At 43.2% G+C, this 27381-nt stretch overlaps 1 protein-coding gene across 1 annotated transcript in view; it reads right to left on the bottom strand.

Annotated features, from left to right (window-relative positions):
• Window positions 1–386: 386 nt before the first annotated feature.
• The window catches only part of SLC15A1 (solute carrier family 15 member 1), a 110602-nt gene continuing 83607 nt past the window's right edge, over window positions 387–27381 (bottom strand). Inside the window, exons 20-23 of the mRNA XM_069758001.1 lie at window positions 18294–18387; window positions 4747–4893; window positions 3105–3212; window positions 387–860 (exon numbers count right to left, since the gene is read on the bottom strand). Coding sequence (XP_069614102.1) covers window positions 660–860; window positions 3105–3212; window positions 4747–4893; window positions 18294–18387 — 550 coding nt within the window. The 3' untranslated portion in view covers window positions 387–659. The remainder of the gene's footprint in view (window positions 861–3104; window positions 3213–4746; window positions 4894–18293; window positions 18388–27381) is intronic.

Raw genomic sequence — 27381 nt, 5'->3', positions numbered from 1 at the left:
TATATAGTGAAAACCAGGGTTCCCTCTAAGCATGTGCTGCCACATTCATTGTAAGAAAAAGGCCTAGTGACTGCCATAGGAGCGTGCTGTATGCATGATCTTTGACGTGCAGATGACACTGTGCAGGGAGGTAGGAGGAGGTGAGATGTACCCATCACCTATGAATGTAAGTACATCAGCCCTATCGATCCTCAGAGATCTATTTAATAATGTAAGCAGTTTGTAGTGTGAAATCAGGTAACAATCTTTTCTTATAGCGAATCTCCAGAACAAGCGTCATATTTACAGGATATTGGACAATTATTTGAGCCCTTTAAGTTTCTAGTTGAAACATTTGGCATTGTAAAAGGAAAGGGTTATAAATATGGAGCAACGATTTCCAGATATTATTGTAGTGATTGAAAAGACAGAACTTAGTTTTATTTGTCTCCTTTGTAGAGCAATCTTAACACAATCATTAGATTTCGCACATGGTGTTTATGCAGTTGGACTTTCCTTCTCGGCATTTTTGGCGTTTTCCTGCATTGTCTGAGTAATAACCAATTCAGTTATCCCTTTTATTAACTGAGCTTGTAGGTGGCTGGCACAGACATGTCCGGTCATCGTCCAGATATTGGAAGGCGAAAGTACAGTATTTACAAATCAAGGACAAAGTCATGTTACATTTTTGTTTGTTTCTTAGGTCCATCTGAAATATCAAAGCCCATTGCCTCGATTTCCTTCTCTTTCTTTTTCTTTCCATCAGAATCATACTGGGCCTCAATTGCTGCCGGGTCGATATAGGTGTAAAAATAGGCCATGATAGCAAATATGATGCATACTGCCACTAGCAGAGCCGCAAAGAGGATGTACTCTGCCCACTGTGGAACATTGAGAAAGAGGAGATTAGGAAAAGGTTAAACACATACACACTGGGCAGATTTACTAAGCTAAATGCTCGAGAATTCCGCCATAATAATAGAAAAATATTTAGAATTGAGAGTCCTCAGTGGTTGATACCTTTTAATGGCTTTTTACATGCCTTCTACCACATTCATTAATTGTTTCAGGCACATTTTCTGACTTGCACAACAAGGGCCGCATCAAGATTAAGGCATGGCTTGAAATGCGCCAAAAGTACAACAAAATTTTGGCACAAATTTGTGTTGCAAAGTCAACAGGTTATTTAAATTTACATTAGACAGTCCAAAAATACACATTAATTAAGGGAAATCTCTCGGTAACATTTGCCATTTGCCCTAAGTAAGCAGAGGTAGTGCAATGGAAAACCTTCCCGGAGGATACCTACTTCCACACTGTCTGGTGCACCGAAATTTGAATTTTATTCATATGCAAATTATTTTTGTGCACCTCTGAGCATTTCTGTACTTTTTCAGTGTTCTGCTCTTCTTAGTTTCTCTGTGACAGTACCACCCACCCCTGCTCCTTAATTCACCATAGAGACACAGTCTCTAATGCCTAACCTCACCTTTTCTCTCCACTGTCAATCAAGGAATGGAGGACGGTGCTGGTAAGGAGTAGCGAAGAGAAGCCCTGTAATGTTAAATCATTGATACGTCCGCCAGTGCAGTTGCGAACATAATTTGCATATGTATAAAATGCAAGTTTCATAGCACCAGATGTGGCAAAATAAGTGTTTAATTTTCTATACTTAAGTAAATAAGGCAGCACACTGCAGCGCTAGAACATGCAAACTTGAAAAACGAAATTTGAACTGCATTACTGCACTAGAAATATGAAAAATGAGAGCGTTTAGCGCATAAAAATGGCCAATTTTATGTGTACCTGGTAGCCCCTTTACGGCAGTAATGCAGTTCAAATTTCGTTTTTCAAGTTTGCATGTTCTAGCGCTGCAGTGTGCTGCCTTATTTACTTAACTATATATGAGTTGGCTACTCTAGGTTCAGCACCTGTTCACACTGCGTCTATGTTTGGATGTGCCGGTCAGGTTTTTGAAATGTATTCTCTAGCCTTCTGATCGTGCACTCCGCCTCCTAGCCACAGGTGTTTTAATTACAGCAGGTCCAATACCCCTCCACAGAGAGAGAGAATTTTAGTCTAGGAAGAGGTTTCACATGTACCCATTCAGATGGAGACGTTTATTCTCAGCGAGGTAAGGCAAGTGTAGGACCTGGTATAAGAGAGATGCCGTAAAGGGGCTACCAGGTACACATAAAATTGGCCATTTCATGTTTGCATGTTTTAGCGCTGCAGTGTGCTGCCTTATTTACTTAACTATATACGAGTTGGCAACTTTAGGTTCAGCACCTGCTCACACTGAGTCTATGTTTGGATGTGCCGGTCAGGTTTTTGAAATGTAATTTTCTATACTGTCCCATCCTGCACTTGCTCTGTTTACGAAAGTCAAATATTACTGATAGATTGCCTTTAACCACTTCCTATAAAATGATGTAACTGTACATACAGATTGCAAGTGCTTCCCCACAATCCGACGTACAGTTGCCGTGCCTGGGCCATCCACAGTGGGAACTGGCTGTTGTACACGGCTAAGTTCCTCGCCTGTGTGTGCTAGAACCAGACCTAGCTCCGATCAGCAAACCCAACTGTCAACCAAAGTGCCGGGACACCCACTATAATGAGCGGTGACTGACGACACTCCCTGCATGCCTCTATGACTGAAAGCCAGCAGCTACCGAGAGGAATAACGTTCATTTCCTCCCAGTAGCTGCCCTTTTCTGTAAGGAGGTTTGACAGCAATGTAGCTCACAGATTATCCCCAGGTTAATATCATTTGAGGAGATCATAGGAAAAGCAACCCAATAAAACAAAAGGTTGTTCCAACCATCCTAAGTGATAGCATATAACTCTAATATACCATTGCTGGCTGATTGTGAAAGTCATATGGATGTCCCCTTTAATCATTAGAACAACAGTTCACAAAATATTTTCTAATATGTTTTCCTGCAAAGTACCACTTTTAACAGGAAATGTGTAAAAGCTATACAAAATAAGACCTCAGCGTTGGACCCCGTTACATCCCTCCTAAAGACCAAATAAGTGTATTCAGCAACTTTATATTTTGTGTATTAATGTATTAATTTGTATTTAAATTATATGTAAATGAAAATAACAACGCCTTTTACCTGTTTGCCAAGACCAGAGACACCAGCCACAATAAGGACGATAATATTACCAACAGCCACTGTTAGGAGCCATCCTGCTTGTAGCACAGATTTCATGTTGGATGGAGCCTGTCAGGAATTAGAGATAAAACATTATTAGAGATCTATTACTACAATGCTGAGATACCGCTAAGGATAGCCAATATATTCTAGTTCCAGTGTAAATAGTATAGGTTAGAAAATGAATGGACTGTTGTTTTCACACTAGAAAAATTCATAGTTTATACACCTATTCTCTTATGATCAAGGAGCCAATCACCCAGTTGTTACTATTATTTATCCTACCACCTTTTTTACAGTTGAGGTATTGGAGGATATTCATCATTTTCCCAACATCAGATTTCTTGAATAAAAATGTGGCAAATCATGTACACTTCATAATTGTGCAATCCCTTGCAAGTTTTACTTTTTATTTTAAATCGGGCGCAACAATTTTTTAAATAGTGCATGGATCTGAGCAGAAGGGACACAGACACCAGCGGCCTGACAAATTTATACCAGGAATTGTAAGCACATTATAGTGTTAATCTACGCCAACATATGGTTATCATAGATTTTATTTTCTTGTGCACGAGTAGCGTGGGGTGCAGCAGGAGTTTTATTAAAATTAGTGCATAAAATGCCAGTCATTGACCCATAAAGTTCAGAAATTGGTTCAGCAGCAATACAATTAGATTTTACATGAAGCTACATAGACTAAGGCTACGTTCACATTAGCGTTGCGCGCCGGTGCGTCGGCGACGCAACGCACGACGCGCGCAAAACGCGCGCAAAAACGCTGCGTTTTGCGACGCGTGCGTCGTTTTTTGACGAAAATCCGACGCACGAAAAATGCAACTTGTTGCATTTTCTTGCGTCCGACGCTAGCGTCGGAAACGACGCACGTGTCGAAAAACGCCACCCAAAAAACGCACGCGTCCCCTATGTTAAACATAGGGGCGCGTCGCCGCTGCGTCGCCGACGCAACAGCGACGCACATTAGCGAAACGCTAATGTGAACGTAGCCTTTGACATAGTTTTCATATTTAAAGGGAATCTGTCATCAGGATTTTGTAACCCCATCTGAGAACAGCATAATGTAGGGGCAAGGACCTGAATTCCAGAAATGTATCATTTACTGGGATGCTTGCTAATATTTAAAAAAAATGTTTTTTTTTTGTCTGCTGCAGATCTAGCAGTTCTCTCAATGCTGAGCTCTAGATAACCCCGCCCACACCACCAACTGACAGCTTCCAGTGCACACTGTGCGTAGGCAGAAAGCTGCCAATGAGTTATGTGGTCGGGATTATACATAGCTCATGAATATGGAGGACTACATGGCAGCAAGTTTACTTGTCATCTACTGATACTACACTTTTTATCAACAGGAGATTATCAAAACTACATCAATCAGCCCAGTAAGTGACGCATCGCTGAAATTAGGGTCTCTGTCTCTACACTTTGCTGCTTTCAGATTAGGTGGCAAAAACATGGTGACAGATTCCCTTTAACTGTTTAGAGTACCACAAAGTATATGCTCTATATATAGGGGGTCAAATGTGTATCTTAAAGGGGGTACTGTATCTTCATTCAGACAGGCATTCCTCAGCTATTGTCTACCCACCTGAGAATATGAGAATTCCAACCCTGTAACGGAGTACATGACTTCCCCGGCAGTAAGGAGGAAAAACTGTGGAATCTGTAGGGCCATGTGGACGGTGTTGGCTTGAATGTCTTGGATGTACTCAAGAGTCATTGATTGTTGTGAACACTGAAAAATCATAAGATAATGAACAATTATTAATAGTTTAGTTAGCTTCCTGGCACCTCTCAAGTTAAAAATTTTTGTTTTTTTAGAGAGAGAGATATTCAACAGAGCTGTTCCTCACTCACTCAGATACTGGAGAAGTCCTGGACAAGTTTTTATTAAAGGGAACCTGTCATGTGACTATTAACCTGAAGATATGGGGTTAATTTGCAAGCTAATAGCATTCTGAACTTGTCCGGTGCTGGCACATAGACCCCCGCTATCGGAAGGAAATTAAATGTATTCCTCACCGGTAGTGTTTGGTGGTCAGTCACAGGGGTGGCTCCAATATGAGTTCAGTCACTGCTCTGTGTATAGAAAGCAACAGCTGTAACCACACCCTGGCACTGATTGACAGCAGTTCAGCATTTGACGTGGCTGTCGGTGAGTGCCAGGGGCGCAGTTACTGAAACCGCATCACACCACCCAGTGACTAAAGCCTGAAAGCTACTGGGAGGAATAAAGTTAATTTCCTCCCGGCAGCAAGGGTCTATGTGTTGGCACCAGGCAGGTTCAGAACACTGTTAACCTACAGACTAACCCAATATCTCCAAGTTGATAGTGTTTTTTCACGTGACAAGTTCTCTTTAAGTGTACGTTCACATTAGCGTTACGCTAATGTGCGTCGCTGTTGCGTCAGCGACGCAGCGGCGACGCGCCCCTATGTTTAACATAGGGGACGCGTGCGTTTTTTTGGTCGCGTTTTTCGACACGTGCGTCGTTTCCGACGCTAGCGTCGGACGCAAGAAAATGCAACAAGTTGCATTTTTCGTGCGTCCGATTTTCGTCAAAAAACGACGCACGCGTCGCAAAACGCAGCGTTTTTGCGCGCGTTTTGCGCGCGTTTTTTGTGCGTCGTGCGTTGCGTCGCCGACGCACCGGCGCGCAACGCAAATGTGAACGTAGCCTAATTTCTATTAATCCAGAAACCACCGGAGCACTAAGCAGAGAAGGACATGACTTTGGGAGGGGTGGACCTTTTAACTCCTGCAGTTTTGTTTGTATACAAGTGCAGATTTTAATCAAGAGTGATACTGCTTTAAGAGGAAGGAGCACAGTATGTTTGTGCCTGGTGTTTTACTGTGAGGAGGGTGGGGCTTATATAAGGGAGGAAATTCTGTCTCTCTATGAAAGGAGGGTGGGAGGGAGCTGGTCTCTCTCTGTGAGGGGGGAGGGGGCTTATATAGAGGAAGTAAGGCTACGTTCACATTGGCGTTCCGCCAATGTGCGTCGCTGTTGCGCCGGCGACGCAGCGGCGACGCAGCGGCGACGCGCCCCTATGTTTAACATAGGGGACGCGTGCGTTGTTTTGGTGGCGTTTTTCGCCACGTGCGTCGTTTCCGACGCTAGCGTCGGACACAAGAAAACGCTACATTGTAGCATTTTCTGTGCGTCCGATTTTCGTCAAAAACGACGCACTCGTCGCAAAACGCGCGCGTTTTTGCGCGCGTTTTTACGTGCGTTGCGTCGCCGACGCAGGGCGGCGCAACGCTAGTGTGAACCTAGCCTAAATCTGTCTCTCTACCTCTTTCTTTCATCGGATGGAAAGTATAATACTGGGGTTATCACTTCACATTAGGCACACATTCACCTCACACATCGTGTATTAGTGTAGTATCAGCTCCTACATCATATATGGGATTAATATTACCTCAGAAATTCATGTAGCCACCATGTTCCCTCATGTCTGCAGTGTCAGGGAGTGTAATATTGGGGTCATCACCTCACATTACAGATGATAGGAGCACATTCACCTCAGACATGCTGTATTAGTGTAGTATCGGCTCCTACATCATATATGGGATTAACATTACCTCAGAAATTCATGTAGCCACCATTTTCCCTCATGTCTGCTATAAGTTACCTCACACACTGCAGAGACAGCTCCTGTGTGACCTACAGTACCTGCAGACATGTCTGATATATCACATTACTGCTGTATTATAAAGAGTCTTCATGAGCTTTGGGTGCTACTGACTGTATAATATGGGAAATAAGGGCTATGAGCAGATATCGGTCATGACACAGTGTCTGCCATTTACTATGGTGGAGCTCGGCAGGCACATGTACTAGAGACAATGGTGAGAGGGAAACAGTTGGGGGATGGCATATGTATGATGATGAGTCACTGCACTTCATGTTAATGCTGTGTATACTAAACCTGCTGTGTGCCGATTATTCCCCCTCCCCTTCCCATTTATGGAGTCTTGTGACCTCATCTTTGCTATATACTGATCATTCTGTGTGTACAGATTCAGTGCAACAGGTTACTTTCACTATATATGTGGTATCTGGGTAAAGGCTCCGTCCAAATGTGCTGTATACTTATCATGGATACAGACCTGGGGTATATGTTATCACTCCTCACTCTGCTATATACAGATCATGCTGTGTATAAAGATCCTGTTTATACAGGTTTTCCTTGCTGTACATATAATCTGTACATGACTTCCAACTTAGTGCTTTAGTTCTGTAGTTATGGCAGCCTTTAGTCCTCTTATGTGGCACACTGACCAGCGTGATATATCCATCCTGTTTCTGTATATTGTCCCCCTCACATGTTTCAGGATCGGTATATACCCACCAAGTGCTTATTTTATATTACCTAAGATGGTGGATAGCACAGGCCTGAGTGGATTACCTGGAGCCTTAGCATATATGTTTCATCATACGGTATATAAAATATATATTTGGGGTGTAACTTAGCACATGGCGTGGCGGCACTAATATCTCAGCACATGGCAGGGCGGTGAGTGGGCACTAATAACTCAGCACATGACAGGGCGGTGAGTGGGTACTAATAACTCTGCACATGGGGAGGCAGTGAATGGGGACTCCTAATGTGATGCTGCACCTTGCTCGGGAGGACACATCATGGGCCCAGTTTTCAGCCCTGTCTATTGTATGTACGTAGTGTGACTGATTGGGATACAGAAATTGCAGTCATCTACACATACACCTATGGCTGCAGGCAGCTTATACTAGACCTATATATTATATTTCTTACTATTTATGTGCAGCTGGTGATTTGAGAGCCGTGTCTGTCTGTAACTGCTGTAGAGGAGCAGGCGGCTTCTCATTTATTGTTACAGCATATAACACAGCATTGCCCATCACTGACTATATCTGACCTTATGATGGGAGATTTTCCAGTATCAACCTGTTGTATACATTGGTTGTAAACTCTAACTTATATGTACATACATGGTGTTTCATCCTCACTTATCCCACATCTTATACATTTTAGGAACTGGATAAAAAAAGAGAGCAATTATTTGTTTTTCCTTTGTTGAAGGGTCTTTGACATTACTTAGAATTTTGTCAATAGGGGTGACCATCTCAGGTATGGACCCCTTGTGTCAACTGGTAACCATATGTTGGCAGAAAAGGAGGGGGTTTTGAAGGAGGTTGCTTACACCAAAGGAGGACAGGGAAGCCTACTGCAGGGATGGGTGACTCCCATGGGTGTTAAGCGGGTGTTAAAATTGGAAACGGGTCCCTACTGAGAGAGGTCTCAGCAGGACATTTTTGGTATGGGCAACAGTCAGCTGGGTCCCCCTGGGCCAGTTGTGGTGCGGCTAGGGGTGGCATGGTGGAGCTGTTTGTTGTTACATTTGAAAACCGGTCCCTACTGAGAGAGGTCTCAGCGGGACATTTTTGGTATGGGCAACCGTGAGCTGGGTCCCCCTGGGCCGGTTGCATGTGGCTAGGGATGGCATGGTGGAGCTGTTTGTTGCAGTTTTCAAAATGCTTGAACCTTCAATCCCACTCCTCCTTTTTTCAGAGTCAAGTTAATGTTGTTTAATGTTATTCAGTGGAGGGGTAACCATCTCAGGTATGGCAACCTGATGTGGAAGCGGATCATGGTATGGCCCCCTGATCTCCAGAAGCATTTATAGCCTATAAGACTCTGTTAGGGTAAAGTCCCTGGGGTTATGGCAATCATATTTTGCATGCTTACAGAATAAATTGGCTCCTTCGACCTAGGAACAGCGGCTGGAGGGGAGAAGAAAAAAAAAGGTAGCCATGCTTTTCAATACAATCTGTAGCTTCTGTAGCCCTCTCTTTTTATTTATGTGACTTGTGAATGCTGAGGCATGGATCTTGATTGTTTATATTGACCAACTCTTGTTTCTTTTATGGTTGTCTTCTGGACAAAGCAGTAATCTAGTGCATTAAACTGAAGAGCAGTATACCTAATCTGGGTACCCTTGAGTCAGTGGGAGTGACTAAGGGTAAAGTAATCAAGTGCATTAACACAAAGGGCAATATGCCTATTCCCAATGCGCTTGAGATGGTGGGAGAGCCTAAGAGTAAAATCTTGTGCATTAGCACAAAGAGCAATGTGCCTATTCCTGATGGCCTTGAGTCAGGGGGAGCGGCTAAGGGTAAATTAATTAAGTGCATCAACATGAAGGGCAAGATGCCTATCCCCGATGACTTGACTCAGTTGGAGCGGTTAACAGTGAATGTCATCAAGTGCATTAAAACAATTAACATAGGTATATTTCAATTACTATGTCCAAATATTATGAAAGTTATTTAATGGTCGGTTTTAATGTTGATGTTATGTTATGTATAGCTTTTAATTACTCCCTATTTATAATATCTTCCTCTTTATATATACTCATCACTTTTCCGGTAGTAGTAGTAAGTGGGTTTAAGAAAATATTACTGCACAGCTACTGTACATAATGGTGGTTCTAGAACCAAAAAATGTGAATTGGTGAATTATTACAGCTGGCTACAATGCATATGGTGTATAATAGTTTTTCAGGCATGACAGATGTCATTATACAGGTATTCAGACTGTGGCTACCACCTTTATTATGGTGCATTTTCCACATTCCCCATTATGTGATCCTCATGGCAGGATGTTTAGCAACTGTTATTTTGCTTTAGTTACTGTATTATTGATCATAATTTGGTAGAGTTGCATTGATAAAATTATTCTGTTGGCGCTCTGGAATTGTGTTCCTTGTATGCACAGTTTTTCCATAGCATGTAGAAATGGTTGATGGCTTTATTAGGCATTGCTGATGGTGATCGAGTCCATTTAAGGTGTCAAATGTCCTCTTTGGCGGTTGAGTCCATTTAAGGTGTCAAATATCCTTCCTGGTGGTGGTGGAGTCCATTTAGGCTATGTGCACACATATAATAGTCCACTGCAGATTTTTCCGCATTGGATTTGATAAATCTGCAGGGCAAAAACACTGCGTTTTTGCTGCAGATTTATCACGGATTTATCGCGGATCTACCGCTTTTTTTCTGCGGATTTCACTGCGGTTTTATAACTGCGGTTTTCTATAGGAGCAGCTGTAAAACCACTGCGGAATCTGCAGAAAGAAGTGACATGCGTTTTTTTCCACAGCATGTGCACAGCACTTTTTGTTTACCATAGGTTTACATTGTAATGTAAACTCATGGGAAACTGCTGCGGACCTGCAGTTGCGGAAACGCTGCGGATCCGCAGCGTTTTCCGCATCGTGTGCACATACCCTTAAGGTGTCAAAGGTCCTCTTTGGTGGCGGTTTAGGAGTCAAGTGGAAGTTGCGAACAAGTAAAGTTGGACTCATTTTAACTAATAAAGGAAGTAAAAACCTCATGGTGGTGAACTGGCTCAGCTTTAGTGGCCAGCTCCAAGGACATTGTAATGGTAATGTCAGTCAGGGGCAGGCACAGTGGTTAAGCACAGGAGTGAGGATAATAGGGTCATTGGTGCCCTGAAAGTTTACTGGCTATGCTTGAATGGCAAGCCAGTGCGTTCTGCCCCTTTATGGCTGGCTGTCTTGGTGCTGTATGTCAGACATCTGGGGGTATCACAGTATTGTGAATCCCAATGTTCTAGCACTTCACCTGACTCCTACTGTGGATGTTTTAATCTGTGATTTAAATAAAACTGTGTCCATTTTGACAACCAAAATAATGTGCTTTTTTGTATTTATTCTAGTTCCTAGGTTTACTGTAGTTATGTTGTGTTAAGATGGAGTGGGAGTCCGTCCCATATTCAAAAGTCAAGAAACCACGGGAGCACTAAGCGGAGAAGGACATGACTTTGGGAGGGGTGGATCTTTAACTCCTGCAGTTTTGTTTGTATAGCAGTGTAGATTTTAAGCAAGAGTGATATTGCTTTTAGACGAAGGAGCACCATTATGTGTGCCTGGTGTTTTACTGTGAGGAGGGAGGGGCTTATATATAGGGGAGGTAGCTCTGTCTCTGTGAGGGAGAAAGGTAGGGGTGTCTCTCTATGTGAGGGGGGCTTATATAGAGGAAATAAATCTGTCTCTCTACCTCTTTCTTTTATCAGATGAAATGGAGAAAACATCACCCGCCCTCCTGCCCTGTTATAATCACGGTCCTAAAACTTTTTAATTATTGCTTGTATAATAATGAATGCTTTATTGTATTTGCCATTGTATATCTTGTAACAGGCCCAATGTTATCATGACTTTAAAGAGTTAACATTAGCATTAACATTCTAAGCCAAGGGAAGGGCAATCCTTCAGCCATGGTTCCTTAGAGGTTTCCTCCACAGGGGTTTTTCCTCTCCTGAGCACTGTAGGATGACTCTTTGTGTGTTGGAGGTTTGCCAAGTTTAGTCCCCTTAATGCTTTTGCAGGGACTTCTAGTTTATAAGTTTACAAAACTAATTTATTAAAAAGTGTCAAATGTGACTTGGAATTTATAACTCGTCACAGCTTTGCGGTTTAGGAGTCAGGTGGAAGTTGCGGACATGTTAAGGTGAACTCATTTTAACTAATAGAGGAGGTAAAATCCTATTGGTGGTGAACAGGCTCGGCTTTGGTGGCTAGCCTCAAGGATATTTGCAAGGGTAATGTCAATCAGGGGCGGGCACAGTGGTTAAGCACAGGAGTGAGGATAATTGGGTCATTGGTGCCCTGAAAGTTTACTGGCTATGCTTGAATGGAAAGCCAGTGCGTGCCGCTCCTTTATGTCTGTCTGTCCTGGTGCTGTATGTCAGACAGCTGGGGATATCGCAGTACTTGTGAATCCCAATGTACTAGCACTTCACCTGACTCCTACTGTGGTTGTTTTAATCCCATGATTTAAATAAAGCTGTGTCCATTTTGACAACCAAAGTAATGTGTTTTGTGTATTTATTCTAGTGCCTAGGTTTATTGTAGTTATGGTTGTGTTAAGATGGAGTGGGAGTCCGTCCCATATTCAAAAGCAATTCAATATTCAATAGCGGTGTAGATTTTAACCCCTTTACCCCCAAGGGTGGTTTGCACGTTATGGACCGGGCCAATTTTTACAATTCTGACCACTGTCCCTTTATGAGGTTATAACTCTGGAACGCTTCAACGGATCCCAGTGATTCTGACATTGTTTTCTCGTGACATATTGTACTTCATGATAGTGGTAAAATTTCTTTGCTATTACTTGCGATTATTTGTGAAAAAAACGGAAATATGGCGAAAATTTTGAAAATTTTGCAATTTTCCAACTTTGAATTTTTATGCAATTAAATCACAGAGATATGTCACACAAAATACTTAATAAGTAACATTTCCCACATGTCTACTTTACATCAGCACAATTTTGGAACCAAAATTTTTTTTTGTTAGGGAGTTATAAGGGTTAAAAGTTGACCAGCAATTTCTCATTTTTCCAACACCATTTTATTTTAGGGGCCACATCTCATTTGAAGTCATTTTGAGGGGTCTATATGATAGAAAATACCCAAGTGTGACACCATTCTAAAAACTGCACCCCTCAAGGTTCTCAAAACCACATTCAAGAAGTTTATTAACCCTTCAGGTGTTTCACAGGAATTTTTGGAATGTTTAAATAAAAATTAACATTTTACTTTTTTTCACAAAAAATTTACTTCAGCTCCAATTTGTTTTATTTTGCCAAGAGTTACAGGAGAAAATGGACCCCAAACCTTGTTGTACAATTTGTCCTGAGTACGCTGATACCACATAAGTGGAGGTAAACCACTGTTTGGGCGCATGACAGAGCTTGGAAGCGAAGGAGCGCCATTTGACTTTTTAATGCAAAATTGACTGGAATTGAGATGGGACGCCATGTTGCGTTTGGAGAGCCACTGATGTGCCTAAACATTGAAACCCCCCACAAGTGACACCATTTTGGAAAGTAGACCCCCTAAGGAACTTATCTAGAGGTGTGGTGAGCACTTTGACCCACCAAGTGCTTCACAGAAGTTTATAATGCAGAACCGTAAAAATAAAAAATATTTTTTGTAAAAAAAATGATCTTTTCGCCCCCAATTTTTTATTTTCCCAATAGTAAGAGAAGAATTTGGAACCAAAAAGTTGTTGCACAATTTGTCCTGAGTACTCTGATACCCCATATGTGGGGGTAAACCACTGTTTGGGCGCATGGGAGACCTCGGAAGGGAAGGAGTGCCGTTTGACCTTTCAATGCAAAATTGACAGGAATTGAGATGGGACGCCATGTTGCATTTGAAGAGCCACTGATGTGCCTAAACATTGAAACCCCCCACAAGTGACACCATTTTGGAAAGTAGACCCCCTAAGGAACTTATCTAGAGGTATGGTGAGCACTTTGACCCACCAAGTGCTTCACAAAAGTTTATAATGCAGAACCGTAAAAATAAAAAATCATTTTTGTGAAAAAAAAATGATCTTTTCGCCCCCAATTTTTTATTTTCCCAATGGTAAGAGAAGAAATTGGAACCAAAAAGTTGTTGTACAATTTGTCCTCAGTACGCTGATACCCCATATGTGGGGGTAAACCACTGTTTGGGCGCATGGGAGAGCTCGGAAGGGAAGGAGCGCCGTTTGACTTTTCAATGCAAAATTCACAGGAATTGAGATGAGACGCCATGTTGCGTTTGGAGAGCCACTGATGTGCCTAAACATTGAAACCCCCCACAAGTGACACCATTTTGGAAAGTAGACCCCCTAAGGAACTTATCTAGATGTGTTGTGAGCATATTGACCCACCAAGAGCTTCACAGAAGTTTATAATGCAGAGCCGTAAAAATAAAACAAATTTTTTTTCCCACAAATATTATTTTTTAGCCCCCAGTTTTGTATTTTCCCGAGGGGAACAGGAGAAATTGGACCCCAAAATTTGTTGTGCAATTTGTCCTGAGTGCGCTGATACCCCATATGTGGGGGGGAACCACCGTTTGGGCGCATGGGAAGGCTCGGAAGGGAAGGAGCGCCATTTGAAATACAGACTTAGATGGAATGGTCTGCAGGCGTCACATTGCGTTTGCAGGGCCCCTAATGTACCTAAACAATAGAAACCCCCCACAAGTGACCCCATATTGGAAACTAGACCCCCCAAGGAACTTATCTAGATGTGTTGTGAGAACTTTGAGCCCCCAAGTGTTTCACTACAGTTTCTAACGCAGAGCCATGAAAATAAAAAGAAAAATTCCCCCCAAAATTATTTTTTAGCCCCCAGTTTTGTATTTTCTCGAGGGTAACAGGAGAAATTGGACCCCAAAATTTGTTGTCCAATTTGTCCTGAGTGCGCTGATGCCCCATATGTGGAGGGGAACCACCGTTTGGGCGCATGGGAGGGCTCGGAAGGGAAGGAGCGCCATTTGGAATGCAGACTTAGATGGAATGGTTTGCAGGCGTCACATTGCGTTTGCAGAGCCCCTGATGTACCTAAACAGTAGAAACCCCCAACAAGTGACCCCATATTGGAAACTAGACCCCCCATGAACTTATCTAGATGTGTTGTGAGAACTTTGAGCCCACACGTATTTCACTACAGTTTATAACGCAGAGCTGTGAAAATTAAAAAAATCTTTTTTTTCCCACAAAACTTATCTTTTAGCCCCCAGTTTTGTATTTTCCCAAGGGTAACAGGAGAACTTGGACCCTAAAAGTTGTTGTCCTATTTGTCCTGACTACGCTGATACCCCATATATTGGGGTAAACTCCTGTTTGGGCACACGGGAGAGCTCGGAAGGGAAGGAGCACTGTTTTACTTTTTCAACGCAGAATTGGCTGGAATTGAGATCGGACGCCATGTTGCGTTTGGAGAGCCCCTGATGTGTCTAAACAGTGGAAACCCCCCAATTATAACTGAAACCCTAATCCAAACACACCCCTAACTCTAATTCCAACGGTAACCCTAACCACACCTCTAACCCTGACACACCCCTAACCCTAATCCCAACCCTATTCCCAACCGCAAATGTAATCCAAACCCTAACCCTAACTGTAGCCTTAACCCTAACTGTAGCCTTAACCCTAACTGTAGCCTTAACCCTAACTGTAGCCTTAACCCTAGCCCTAACCATAACCCTAGCCCTAACCCTAGCCCTAGCCCTAACCCTAGCCCTAACCCTAGCCCTAACCCTAACCCTAGCCCTAACCCTAGCCCTAACCCTAGCCCTAACCTCAGCCCTAACCCTAGCCCTAACCCTAGCCCTAACCCTAACCCTAGCCCTAGCCCTAGCCCTAGCCCTAACCCTAATGGGAAAATGGAAATAAATACATTTTTTACATTTTTTTTACTTTTCCCCAACTAAGGGGGTAATGAAGGGGGGTTTGATTTACTTTTATAGCAGGTTTTTTAGCGGATTTTTATGATTGGCAGCCGTCACTCACTGAAAGACGCTTTCTATTGCAAAAAATATTTTTTGCATTACCACATTTTGAGAGCTATAATTTTTCCATATTTGAGTCCACAGAGTCATGTGAGGTCTTGTTTTTTGCGGGACGAGTTGACGTTTTTATTGGTAACACTTTCGGGCACGTGACATTTTTTGATCGCCTTTTATTCCGATTTTTGTGAGGCAGAATGACCAAAAACCAGCTATTCATGAATTTCTTTTGGGGGAGGCGTTTATACCGTTCCGCGTTTGGTAAAATTGATAAAGCCGTTTTATTCTTCGGGTCAGTACGATTACAGCGACACCTCATTTATATCATTTTTTTATGTTTTGGCGCTTTTATACGATAAAAACTATTTTATAGAAAAAATAATTATTTTTGCATCGCTTTATTCTGAGGACTATAACTTTTTTATTTTTTTTGCTGATGTTGCTGTATGGTGGCTCATTTTTTGCGGGACAAGATGACGCTTTCAGCGGTACCCTGGTTATTTATATCTGTCTTTTTGATCGCGTGTTATTCCACTTTTTTTTCGGCGGTATGATAATAAAGCGTTGTTTTTTGCCTCGTTTTTTTTTTTTTTTCTTACGGTGTTTACTGAAGGGGTTAACTAGTGGGCCAGTTTTATAGGTCGGGTCGTTACGGACGCGGCGATACTAAATATGTGTACTTTTATTTATTTTTATTTTTTTATTTAGATAAAGAAATGTATTTATGGGAATAATATATATATTTTTTTTTCATTATTTAGGATTTTTTTTTTTTTTTTACACACTTGTAAAAAATTTTTTTTTTTACTTTTTTACTTTGTCCCAGGGGGGGACAATACAGATCGGTGATCTGCCAGTTTGCACAGCACTCTGACAGATCACCGATCTGTCTGAGAGCAGTGCAGCGTTACCAAGTGCCTGCTCTGAGCAGGCACTTGGTAAGCCACCTCCCTCCCTGCAGGACCCGGATCTGCGGCCATATTGGATCCGGGACTTGATGCAGGGAGGGAGGTGGGAGACCCCCGGAGCAACGCGATCACATCGCGTTGCTGCGGGGGGCTCAGGGAAGCCCGCAGGGAGCCCCCTCCCTGTGCGATGCTTCCCTGCACCGCCGGCACATCGCGATCATGTTTGATCGTGGTGTGCCGGGGGTTAATGTGTCAGGGGTGGTCCGTGACCGCTCCTGGCACATAGTGCCGGATGTCAGCTGGGAAAAGCAGCGTGAGCGCGGCCGATCGGCTATGACGTACTATTCCGTCCTTGGGAAGTAAAGCCCACCCCACATGGACGGAATAGTACGTCTAATGGCAGAAAGGGGTTAAGCAAGAGTGATATTGCTTTTAGACGAAGGAGCACCATTATGTGTGCCTGGTGTTTTACTGTGAGGAGGGTGGGGCTTATATATAGGGGAGGTAGCTCTGTCTCTGTGAGGGAGAAGGGTAGGGGTTGTCTCTCTATGTGAGGGGGTGGGGGCTTACATAGAGGAAGTAAATCTGTTTCCCTACCTCTTTCTTTCATAGGATGAAATGGAGAAAACATCACCCGCCCTCCTGCCCTGTTATAATCACGGTCCTATAACTTTTTAATTATTGCTTGTATAATAATGAATGCTTTATTGTATTTACCATTGTATATCTTCTAACAGGTCCAATTTTATCATGGCTTTAACCTTCGTCAGGCTGCATAATTTTACAACGTTAACAGGCTGCAGAGGTACAATTGTACCTTCATATATACCTCCACTGTGATATTTGGCCAATATATTCTGGACCAAAACTGCAGAGATGTCAAAATTTCAGCCCTCTACGGCTTTTCGAAAAAAAGTTATTGCAATTTTAAAACGGAATAGTTACAATTGTACCTAGTCAGCCAGACGAAGGTTAAAGAGTTAACATTAGCATTAACATTCTAAGCCCAAGGGAAGGGCAATCCTTCAGCCATGGTTCCTTAGAGGTTTATTGCACAGGGGTATTTCCTCTCCTGAGCGCTGTAGGAGGACTCTTTGTGAGTCAGAGGTTTGCCAAGTTTAGTCCCCTTTTGTCCCTGCAACTTTTACTTTATGCGTTTACAAAAGTAATTTATTAAAAAGTGTCAACTGTGACTTGGAATTTATAAGCCGTCACAGCTTTGCGGTTTAGGAGTCAGGTGGAAGTTGTGGACAAGTTATGGTGGACTCATTTTAACTAATAGAGGAGGTAAAAAATTCATGGTGGTGAACCGGCTCGGATTTGGTGGCCAGCCTCAAGGATGTTGCAATGGTAACGTCAATCGGGGCGGGCACAGTGGTTAAGCACAGGAGTGAGGATAATAGGGTCATTGGTACCCTGAAAGTTTACAGGCTATGCTTGAATGGAAAGCCAGTGCGGCACGCACTTATGTCTGTCTTTTATGTCTGTCTGTCATTTATGTCTGTCTGTCCTGGTGCTGTATGTCAGACAGCTGGGGATATCACAGTACTTGTGAATACCAATGTACTAGCACTTCACCTGACATCTACTGTGGCTGTTTTAATCCTGTGATTTAAATAAAGCTGTGGCCATTTTGACAACCAAATTATGTGTTTTGTGTATTTATTCTAGTGTCTAGGTTTACTGTAGTTATGGTTGTGTTAAGATGGAGTGTGGGTAAGTCCCATATCTAAAAGTCATGGAGAATCAGTTTGTGCTTCTGAGCAAATCCTATCCTGTGACCACAAGTGTAGATGACATTCTCATAATTATTGAGAAGAGGGTGTAATTTAGATCCTTTAGGGCGTAGATAGCATTTGTCTTCTACTGCTACTAACCTCCGTAATGATTACTGTATAAGAGCTTCCAAATCCGAATTTCATTGATGGCAGAGAACAATTTTCATTTTGTGTAAAACCGTGTATTGTTTTCCTGTAGAAGATCAAACAAGAGAATGGAAGTGTGAACATCATTATACTAACCATAGTAATACTGCATGTTAATGTGTCTAAGGGCATTAAATTAGGTATAGAGCCAGGCCATGTAGAGACAATAAGGCACTATTATTTAAAACTGACTAACAAAATAAATGATTTTACATTTTTTTATTTGCTTTGGCCATGGTGCTAATGTGATCCTAATGAGTCATGTGTGGTCCTTTTCCACTGAAAGGTAATCTGTCACCATAGAAAACAAAGCTAAACTACTGTATATAATTTGAGGATAACTGAAGAGACCCAGAATCCAAGAATGTGATTACTATTTCTGAACTCACTTTCTCCACCAATGAGCAAGGCCGATGTGTGGGTAGGGCAAACTGAGCAACTGCCCAGGGGCTTCAGCAGTGTCAGATTAGGGAAAATTAGTCCCAACAGAGGACTTGATTCTGATGGCTTACCTATTATCTTTACCAAACCAATGCATTATCATTAAAGGTTTTTTTCGGCCCATGATTAATTTTCTTCAAGCACTGTATCTTACACACAAGATAAATGCAGCACACCAGGGTCCTGGTCGTTGCAGTAATGTCATTTTCCTCTAGGGGGGAGTGATGTTATGTTTGGAGGCAAAGGAGGAACAACTGAATCCAGGTATCACAAACATGCAACACATTTCGCACTCCAGGCCACCAGGGGGAGCTATGCTCCTATTTATTAGGGCACTCTTCACAATTAGGTAAAACTGGTTGCCTGGGGAGGAAGTTAGGGAATTGCTGGCTGAGCTTGGCTCAGGTAGTTGGCCCCTGGCAGGGGTGGGAGCCTGTCAGAGATTGAGACAGAGGGAAACGGAGCTGCGCCTGCCCTAAGTGCAGCAGTTCCTAAGAAAGAACACGAAAAGAGAACTGTATTGTAGAGAGGGTGAAGAAGTCATAGCAAAGGAGTGGACACCAGGAGTTCTGCCCTACACAGGCTGCCTCCTTCTGAGGCGCAGGATCCCGGTAGCCAGAATACTGAGGGAGCAACAGTCCTTTATGCCTTGCTCCAGAGACCGGCAGGACAGCTAATTGCAAGTTACTGATCCGCCCCTACACCCAGGAGGCAAGGTGGAACCAAGAGAGGCCTGGGCATGATAGAGTCCCTGTAAAAGGCCTCAAGCCACCGGTCATACAGGTTTGTCCTATCCATCTGGGGGACAGAGAGAGAGACATAACATCGATAACATCTACAACATCTGTGAGGACCTTATGAGAGGCTTAGCAGTAAGGTACTACAACGCCACAGTGCTAGAGGAAGGCTACTGATTTCTACCTGGATAAGGGGACTCTGGATTTGCCTCCAAACCGGCCGGACTCTGCTTGTCCTGTGATCTGTGCTCTGGACTGTGGATGCTGAAGCCTTCAGTAAAAGGTAAAGAGACTGCAACCTTGTGTCCTCGTTCTTCACTGCGCCTCACACCATCCACCATCTACACACTGGGAAGCCCTGGGGACATACTTCACCTGTGGGAAGATATACCATCTAGCTGCCATAACATCACCCCAGCGGACCCCTTAAAGCAGCGTCGGTCACCCTGACCGAATACCACAGGTGGCGTCACGAACATATCCCTTTAAAGACCTTTCCCTTTTACACAGATGTCCCACGGGCCACGGACCGGGTCAGCCACCGTGACATCCCCCTGTGAACCGAAGGACCCGGTACCGAGTACCCCACTGCCCACGGGGGCGCTCCATAAACACAATTTAAGAAACTGGCTCTGCTTACTGGTTCTATCAGTCATCATGTGATTATTCATATGTGATTTGCATACTTGCAGTCAGGTGACAACTACCTGATCTTCCTGCTTGTCTAAATGCTAATAATAAAGCATTGAGAGAAGCACAAATAAGCTAGTTGGTATGTAACAAGTATGAAAATTGCATATATGGTAAGTGTTCATGTGATGACCAAATATAGCTAGCAAACAGAGTCAAATCTTAACAGAGCACATACTACATGGTTACAATTTGTGATAAAGCCAGGTAGATGTGCTATTAAAATATAACTTTTAATAAGTTCAACTAAAATAATGGAGCCCCTTTGGTCCACTAAGAGTAAAACAAAACATACATACATGCAAAAAAGTCACAAGAGATCATCAATTGCAGGGCCGACATTAGCGGCAGGCAGACCAGGCAGCTGCCTAGGGCCCCCGCTCCCCAGGGGCCCCCAGGAAGTGGCATGCCACTAATAACGGCACATCGCACAGCCGCTATGGGGCCCGTGAGTCAGGGGGGCCTGCCTGCCACCAGCACCGACTCCCCTGCAGCCACCGCATTCAACTATGCCAGCATCTATGAAGCCGATACAGTTCAAAGCAATGATAGAGGAGAGAGCAACAGATGATGCTCCCTCTCCCATCATTCCCCTCTGCCTCTGACACTTCGGGTGCGCGATGACGTCACTTCATTGTGCACCCACTGTCTGCCGCCTCTAAGACTGGAGCCGTGCCTGGAGCAGCGTGAGGCACGAGGAGAGGTGAGGATTGTGTGTGTGTTTTTTTAAATATATCAGTGATTGAGTACTGGACTGTGGGGCCATTTTTTTTTTGGGGGGGGGGCTGTATTATATTCTATGGGGGCTATATTATATTCTATGAGGGAGGATTGCATCATACTCTTTGATGGGGCTACATTATATTCGATGGGGAGGTGGACTGTATTATATTCTATGGGGCTACATTATATTCTATGGGGGTTGTGTAATATTCTATGAGGGAGGATTTCATCATACTCTATGAGGGGGCGACATTATACTATCTGAGGGGGCTACATTGTATTCTATGGGGGCTAGATTATATTGTATGGGGGGCTTCATTATACTCTATGAGGGGGCTACATTATATTCTATGGGGGGGGCTGCATTATACTATATAAGGGAGCTGCATTATATTCTATGGAAGGGCTGCATTATATTCTATGGGGGACTGCATTATATTTTATGGGGGGCTGAATTATACTCTATGAGGGGGCTACCATATATTCTATGGAGGGGCTGCATCATACTATGTGAGGAGGGCTGCATTATATTCTATGGGGGTTACGTTACATTGTATGGTGGGGCTGCATTATACTCTTGAGGGGGCTACATTATACTCTGTGTGGTGGCTGCATTATACTCTGTGGGCTGACTGCATTATGCAGCCCCATAGAGTCTATGGGGTGACTGCTTTATACTGTATCGAGGACTATGGAGAATACATTATACTACTATATGAAGAACCATGGGGTGTGTTATACTATGGGAAGTGAATTGTACTACATGGATGACTATGGCAGTACATTATACTATATAGAGTGTATTATACTATATGAAGGACTGAGGAGTGTATTATACTATATGAAGGACTGAGGAGTGTATTATACTATATGGAGGACTATGGGGAGTGTATAATACTATATGCAGCACTATGAGGAATGTATTATACTATATGGAGGACTGAGCAGTGTAATTTAATAGATGTAGGACTTTGAGGGCTGTATTATACTATATAGAGGACTGAGGAGTGTATGTTAACCCATTCATGACCCAGCCTATTTTGACCTTAATGACCTGGCCGTTTTTTGCAATTCGGACCAGTGTCCCTTTATGAGGTAATAACTCAGGAACGCTTCAACGGATCCTAGCGATTCTGAGATTGTTTTTTACATGACATATTGGGCTTCATGTTAGTGGTAAATTTAGGTCGATAACTTTTGCGTTTATCTGTGAAAAAATGGAAATTTGGCTAAAATTTTCAAATTTTGAATTTTTATTCTGTTAAACGAGAGAGTTATGTGACACAAAATAGTTAATAAATAACATTACCCACATATCTACGTTACATCAGCACAATTTTGGAAACAAAATTTTTTTGGCTAGGAAGTTATAAGGGTTAAAATTTGACCAGCGATTTCTCATTTTTACAGCAAAATTTACAAACCCTTTTTTTTAGGGACCACCTCACATTTGAAGTCAGTTTGAGGGGTCTATATGGCTGAAAATACCTAAAAGTGACACCATTCTAAAAACTGCACCCCTCAAGGTGCTCAAAACCACATTCAAGAAGTTTATTAACCCTTCAGGTGCTTCACAGCAGCAGAAGCAACATGGAAGGAAAAAATTAACATTTAACTTTTTAGTCACAAAAATGATCTTTTAGCAACAATTTTTTTATTTTCCGAAAGGTAAAAAAAGAAACTGGACCCCAAAGGTTATTGTACAATTTGTCCTGAGTACGCCGATACCCCATATGTGGGGGGAACTACTGTTTGGGCGCACGACAGGGCTCAGAAGGGAAGGAGCGCCACTTGACTTTTTCAATTAAAAATTGGCTCCAATCTTTAGCGGACACCATATCGCGTTTGGAGAGCCCCTGTGTGCCTAAACATTGGAGCTCCCCAACAAGTGACCCCATTTTGGAAACTAGACCCCCCAAGGAACTTATCTAGATGCATAGTGAGCACTTTGAACCCCCAGGTGCTTCACAAATTGATCCGTAAAAATAAAAAAGTACTTTTTTAACAAAAAAATTATTTTAGCCTCAATTTGTTCATTTCCACATGGGCAACAGGATAAAATGGATCCTAAAATTTACTGGGCAATTTCTCCTAAGTACACTGATACCTCACATGTGGGGGTAAACCACTGTTTGGGCACACGGCAGGGCTCGGAAGGGAAGGAGCGCCATTTGACTTTTTGAATGAAAAATTAGCTCCAATCGTTAGCAGACACCATGTCGCATTTGGAGAGCCCCTGTGTGCCTAAACATTGGAGCTCCCCCACATGTGACCCCATTTTGGAAACTAGACCCCCCAAGGAACTTATCTAGATGCATAGTGAGCACTTTGAACCCCCAGGTGCTTCACAAATTGATCCGTAAAAATGAAAAAGTACTTTTTTTTCACAAAAATTTCTTTTAGCCTCAATTTGTTCATTTCCACATGGGCAACAGGATAAAATGGATCCTAAAATTTATTGGGCAATTTCTCCTAAGTACACTGATACCTCACATGTGGGGGTAAACCACTGTTTGGGCACACAGCAGGGCTCGGAAGGGAAGGAGCGCCATTTGACTTTTTGAATGAAAAATTAGCTCCAATCGTTAGCGGACATCATGTCGCATTTGGAGAGCCCCTGTGTGCCTAAACATTTGAGCTCCCCCACATGTGACCCCATTTTGGAAACTAGACCTCCCATGAAAATAACCTAGATGTGCGGTGACCACTTTAAACCCCCAAGTGCTTCACAGAAGTTTATAACGCACAGCCGTGAAAATAAAAAATCATTTTTCTTTCCTCAAAAATTATTTTTTAGCCCGCAATTTTTTATTTTCACAAGAGTAACAGGAGAAATTGGACCCCAAAAGTTGTTGTCCAGTTTGTTCTGAGTATGCTGATACCTCATATGTGGGGGGGAACCTATGTTTGGGCACACGTCGGGGCTCGGAAAGGAAGTAGTGACGTTTTGGAATGCAGACTTTGATGGAATGGTCTGCGGGCATCATGTTACGTTTGCAGAGCCCCTGATGTGCCTAAACAGTAGAAACCCCCCACAAGTGACCCCATTTTGGAAACTAGACCCACCTAGGAACTTATCTAGATATGTGGTGAGCACTTTGAACCCCTAAGTGCTTCACAGAAGTTTACAACGCAGAGCCGTGAAAATAAAAAATCATTTTTCTTTCCTCAAAAATGATTTTTAGCAAGCAATTTTTTATTTTCGCAAGGATAACAGGAGAAATTGGACCCCATTAGTTGTTGCCCAGTTTGTCCCGAGTATGCTGGTACCCCATATGTGGGGGTAAACCACTTTTTTGGCACACGTCGGGGCTTGGAAGGGAGGGAGCACCATTTGACTTTTTGAAGGCAAGATTGGCTGGAATCAATGGTGGTGCCATGTTGCGTTTGGAGACCCCTGATGTGCCTAAACAGTGGAAACCCCTCAATTCTAACTCCAAAACTAACCCCAACACACCCCTAACCCTAATCCCAACTCTAGCCATAACCCTAATCATGACTCTAACCCCAACACACCCCTAACCACAGCCCAAACCCCAATACACTCCTAACTCTAATCCCAACCCTAACCCTAATCCCAACCATAACCACAACCCTAACCCCAACACACCCCTAACCACAAGCCTAATCTTAACCCTATTTCCAACCCTGGCCCTAATTCCAACCCTAACCCTAAGGCTATGTGCCCACGTTGCGGATTCGTGTGAGATTTTTCCGCACCAATTTTGAAAAATCCACAGGTAAAAGCCTCTGCGTTTTACCTGCGGATTTACCGCGGATTTCCAGTGTTTTTTGTGCGGATTTCACCTGTGGATTCTTATTGAGGAACAGGTGTAAAACGCTGCGGAATCAGCACAAAGAATTGACATGCTGCGCAAAATACCACGCAGCGTTTCCGCGTGGTATTTTCCGCACCATGGGCACGGCGGATTTGGTTTTCCATTGGTTTACATGGAACTGTAAACCTGATGGAAAACTGCTACGAATCTGCAGCAGCCAATCCGCTGCGGATCCGCAGCCAAATCCGCACCGTGTGCACATAGCCTAATTCTAAGCGTATGTGCACACGCTGCGGAAAATGCTGCGGATCCACAGCGTTTCCGCAGCTGCGTGTCCGCAGCAGTTTCCCATGAGTTTATAGTTCAATGTAAACCTATGGGAACCAAAAAATGCTGCTCACAAGCTGTGGAAAAAACTGCGCGGAAACCCAGCGGTTTACATTCCGCAGCATGTCACTTTCTGCGGATTCCGCAGCGGTTTTACAACTGCTCCAATTGAAAACTGCAGTTGTAAAACCGCAGTGAAATCCGCAGAAAAACCGTGGTAAATCCACGTTAAATCCACAACGGTTTTGCACTGCGGATTTATCAAATCCGCTGCAGAAAAATCCGCAGAGGACCAGAATACGTGTGCACATAGCCTTACCCTAACCCCAGCCCTAACCCTAACCCTAGCCCTAACCCTAGTTCTAACCCTAACCCTAGTGGAAAAAAATAAAAATATTTTCTTTATTTTATTATTGTCCCTACCTATGGGGGTGATAAAGGGGGGGGGGTTCATTTACTATTTTATTTTATTTTGATCACTGTGATCAGAGCACAGGGGGGTGGATCGGAGCACAGGGGGGAGGATCGGAGCACGGGGGGTGGATCGGAGCACGGGGGTGGATCGGAGCACAGGGGGGTTGGATCAGAGCACGGGGGTGGATCGGAGCACAGAAGGGTTGGATCGGAGCACGGAGGGTGGATCGGAGCACGGGGTGGGATCGGAGCATGGGGGAGCGGACAGGAGGACGGGGGAGCGGACAGGAGGACAGGGGGAGCGGACAGGAGGACAGGGGGAGCGGACAGGAGGACGGAGGGGAGCGGACCACAGAACGGAGGTCTGGAGAGGAGATCGGTGGCGGTGGGGGGGTGCAGATCAGTGTTTCCAGCCATGTCCGATGATATTGCAGCATCGGCCATGGCTGGATTGTAATATTTCACCACTTTTCATAGGTGAAATATTACAAATTGCTCTGATTGGCTGTTGCACTTTCAACAGCCAATCAGAGCGATCGTAGCCACGTGGGGGCAAAGCCACCCCCCCTGGGCTAAAGTACCACTCCCCCTGTCCCTGCAGATCGGGTGAAATTGGAGTTAACCCTTTCACCCGATCTGCAGGGAAGCGATCATTCTGTGACACAGCATATGCCTCACAGGTCGGATTGGCACCGACTTTCATGACGCATACGCTGTGTCACAGGTCGGGAAGGGGTTAATATATGGTGGACTATGAGGAGTGTATTATACTATATGGAGGACAATGGGAAGTGTATAATACTATATGGAAGACTGAGGAGTGTATTTTAATATATGGAGTACTATAGGGAGTGTATTATACTATATGGAGGACTATGGAGAGTGTATTATATATTATACTATATGGATGACTATGGGTCACATTATATTATATGAAGGACTATGGGGTGTGCATTTTACAATATGGAGGACTGTGGTGCACATTATAATACAGTATATGGAGGACTATGGGGTGTGTTATACTAAACAAACAAAATGCTGCATATTCAATGAGTGATTGGATTGTTTATGCCGGAACAGAAATAATTGTTCTCAGCAGCACATCACCGGTGTAAACTGAATATGTGCTCATGATAACATGATACTGTATGGGGACAGATTGATCTAATAGTAATTGTTCTGTTTCCATCATTCTTTCTCAGTTGGTGTAAAGAGGCCAGGAAACAAGTGTCGAACGACTTCAATATTGTCGTTTATTTTAATAAAGTTTAATATTTTAAACTTTTGGCTAGTGCCCCACTTTGCCTAAAACCACCCTGATCACTTGATTATAGTGATGGAAATATATAACCAAGGGTTAGGGAATAATAATATAGCATCATATGAGCATTTCAACCCTTACCACTAAACAACCAACGAGCAGGATCTTACTTAGAAAATTGTCTGCAGCAAGCAGATCAATGCCCTGGTGAGTAATAATAAACATATAGTATGTATAAATATATATACTGTATACATATACAGTGCAGACCAAAAGTTTGGACACACCTTCTCATTTAAAGATTTTTCTGTATTTTCATGACTATGAAAATTATAAATTCACACTGAAGGCATCAAAACTATGAATTAACACATGTGGAATTATATACTTAACAAAAAAGTGTGAAACAACTGAAATTATCTATTATATTCTAGGTTCTTCAAAGTAGCCACCTTTTGCTTTGATGACTGCTTTGCACACTCTTGATTAGCTTCACCGAGTAGTCAATCTTGCAGGAGTTCCCAGAGATGCTTAGCACTTGTTGGCCCTTTTGCCTTCACTCTACCGTCCAGCTCACTCCAAACCATCTCGATTGGGTTCAGGTCTGGTGACAGTGGAGGCCAGATCATCTGGCGTAGCACCCCATCACTCTCCTTCTTGGTCAACTA

The sequence above is a fragment of the Ranitomeya imitator genome, chromosome 3, assembly GCF_032444005.1.
Source record: "Ranitomeya imitator isolate aRanImi1 chromosome 3, aRanImi1.pri, whole genome shotgun sequence".
Classification (NCBI taxonomy): Eukaryota; Metazoa; Chordata; class Amphibia; order Anura; family Dendrobatidae; genus Ranitomeya; species Ranitomeya imitator.
This window is presented reverse-complemented; position numbering and strand designations above follow the sequence as displayed.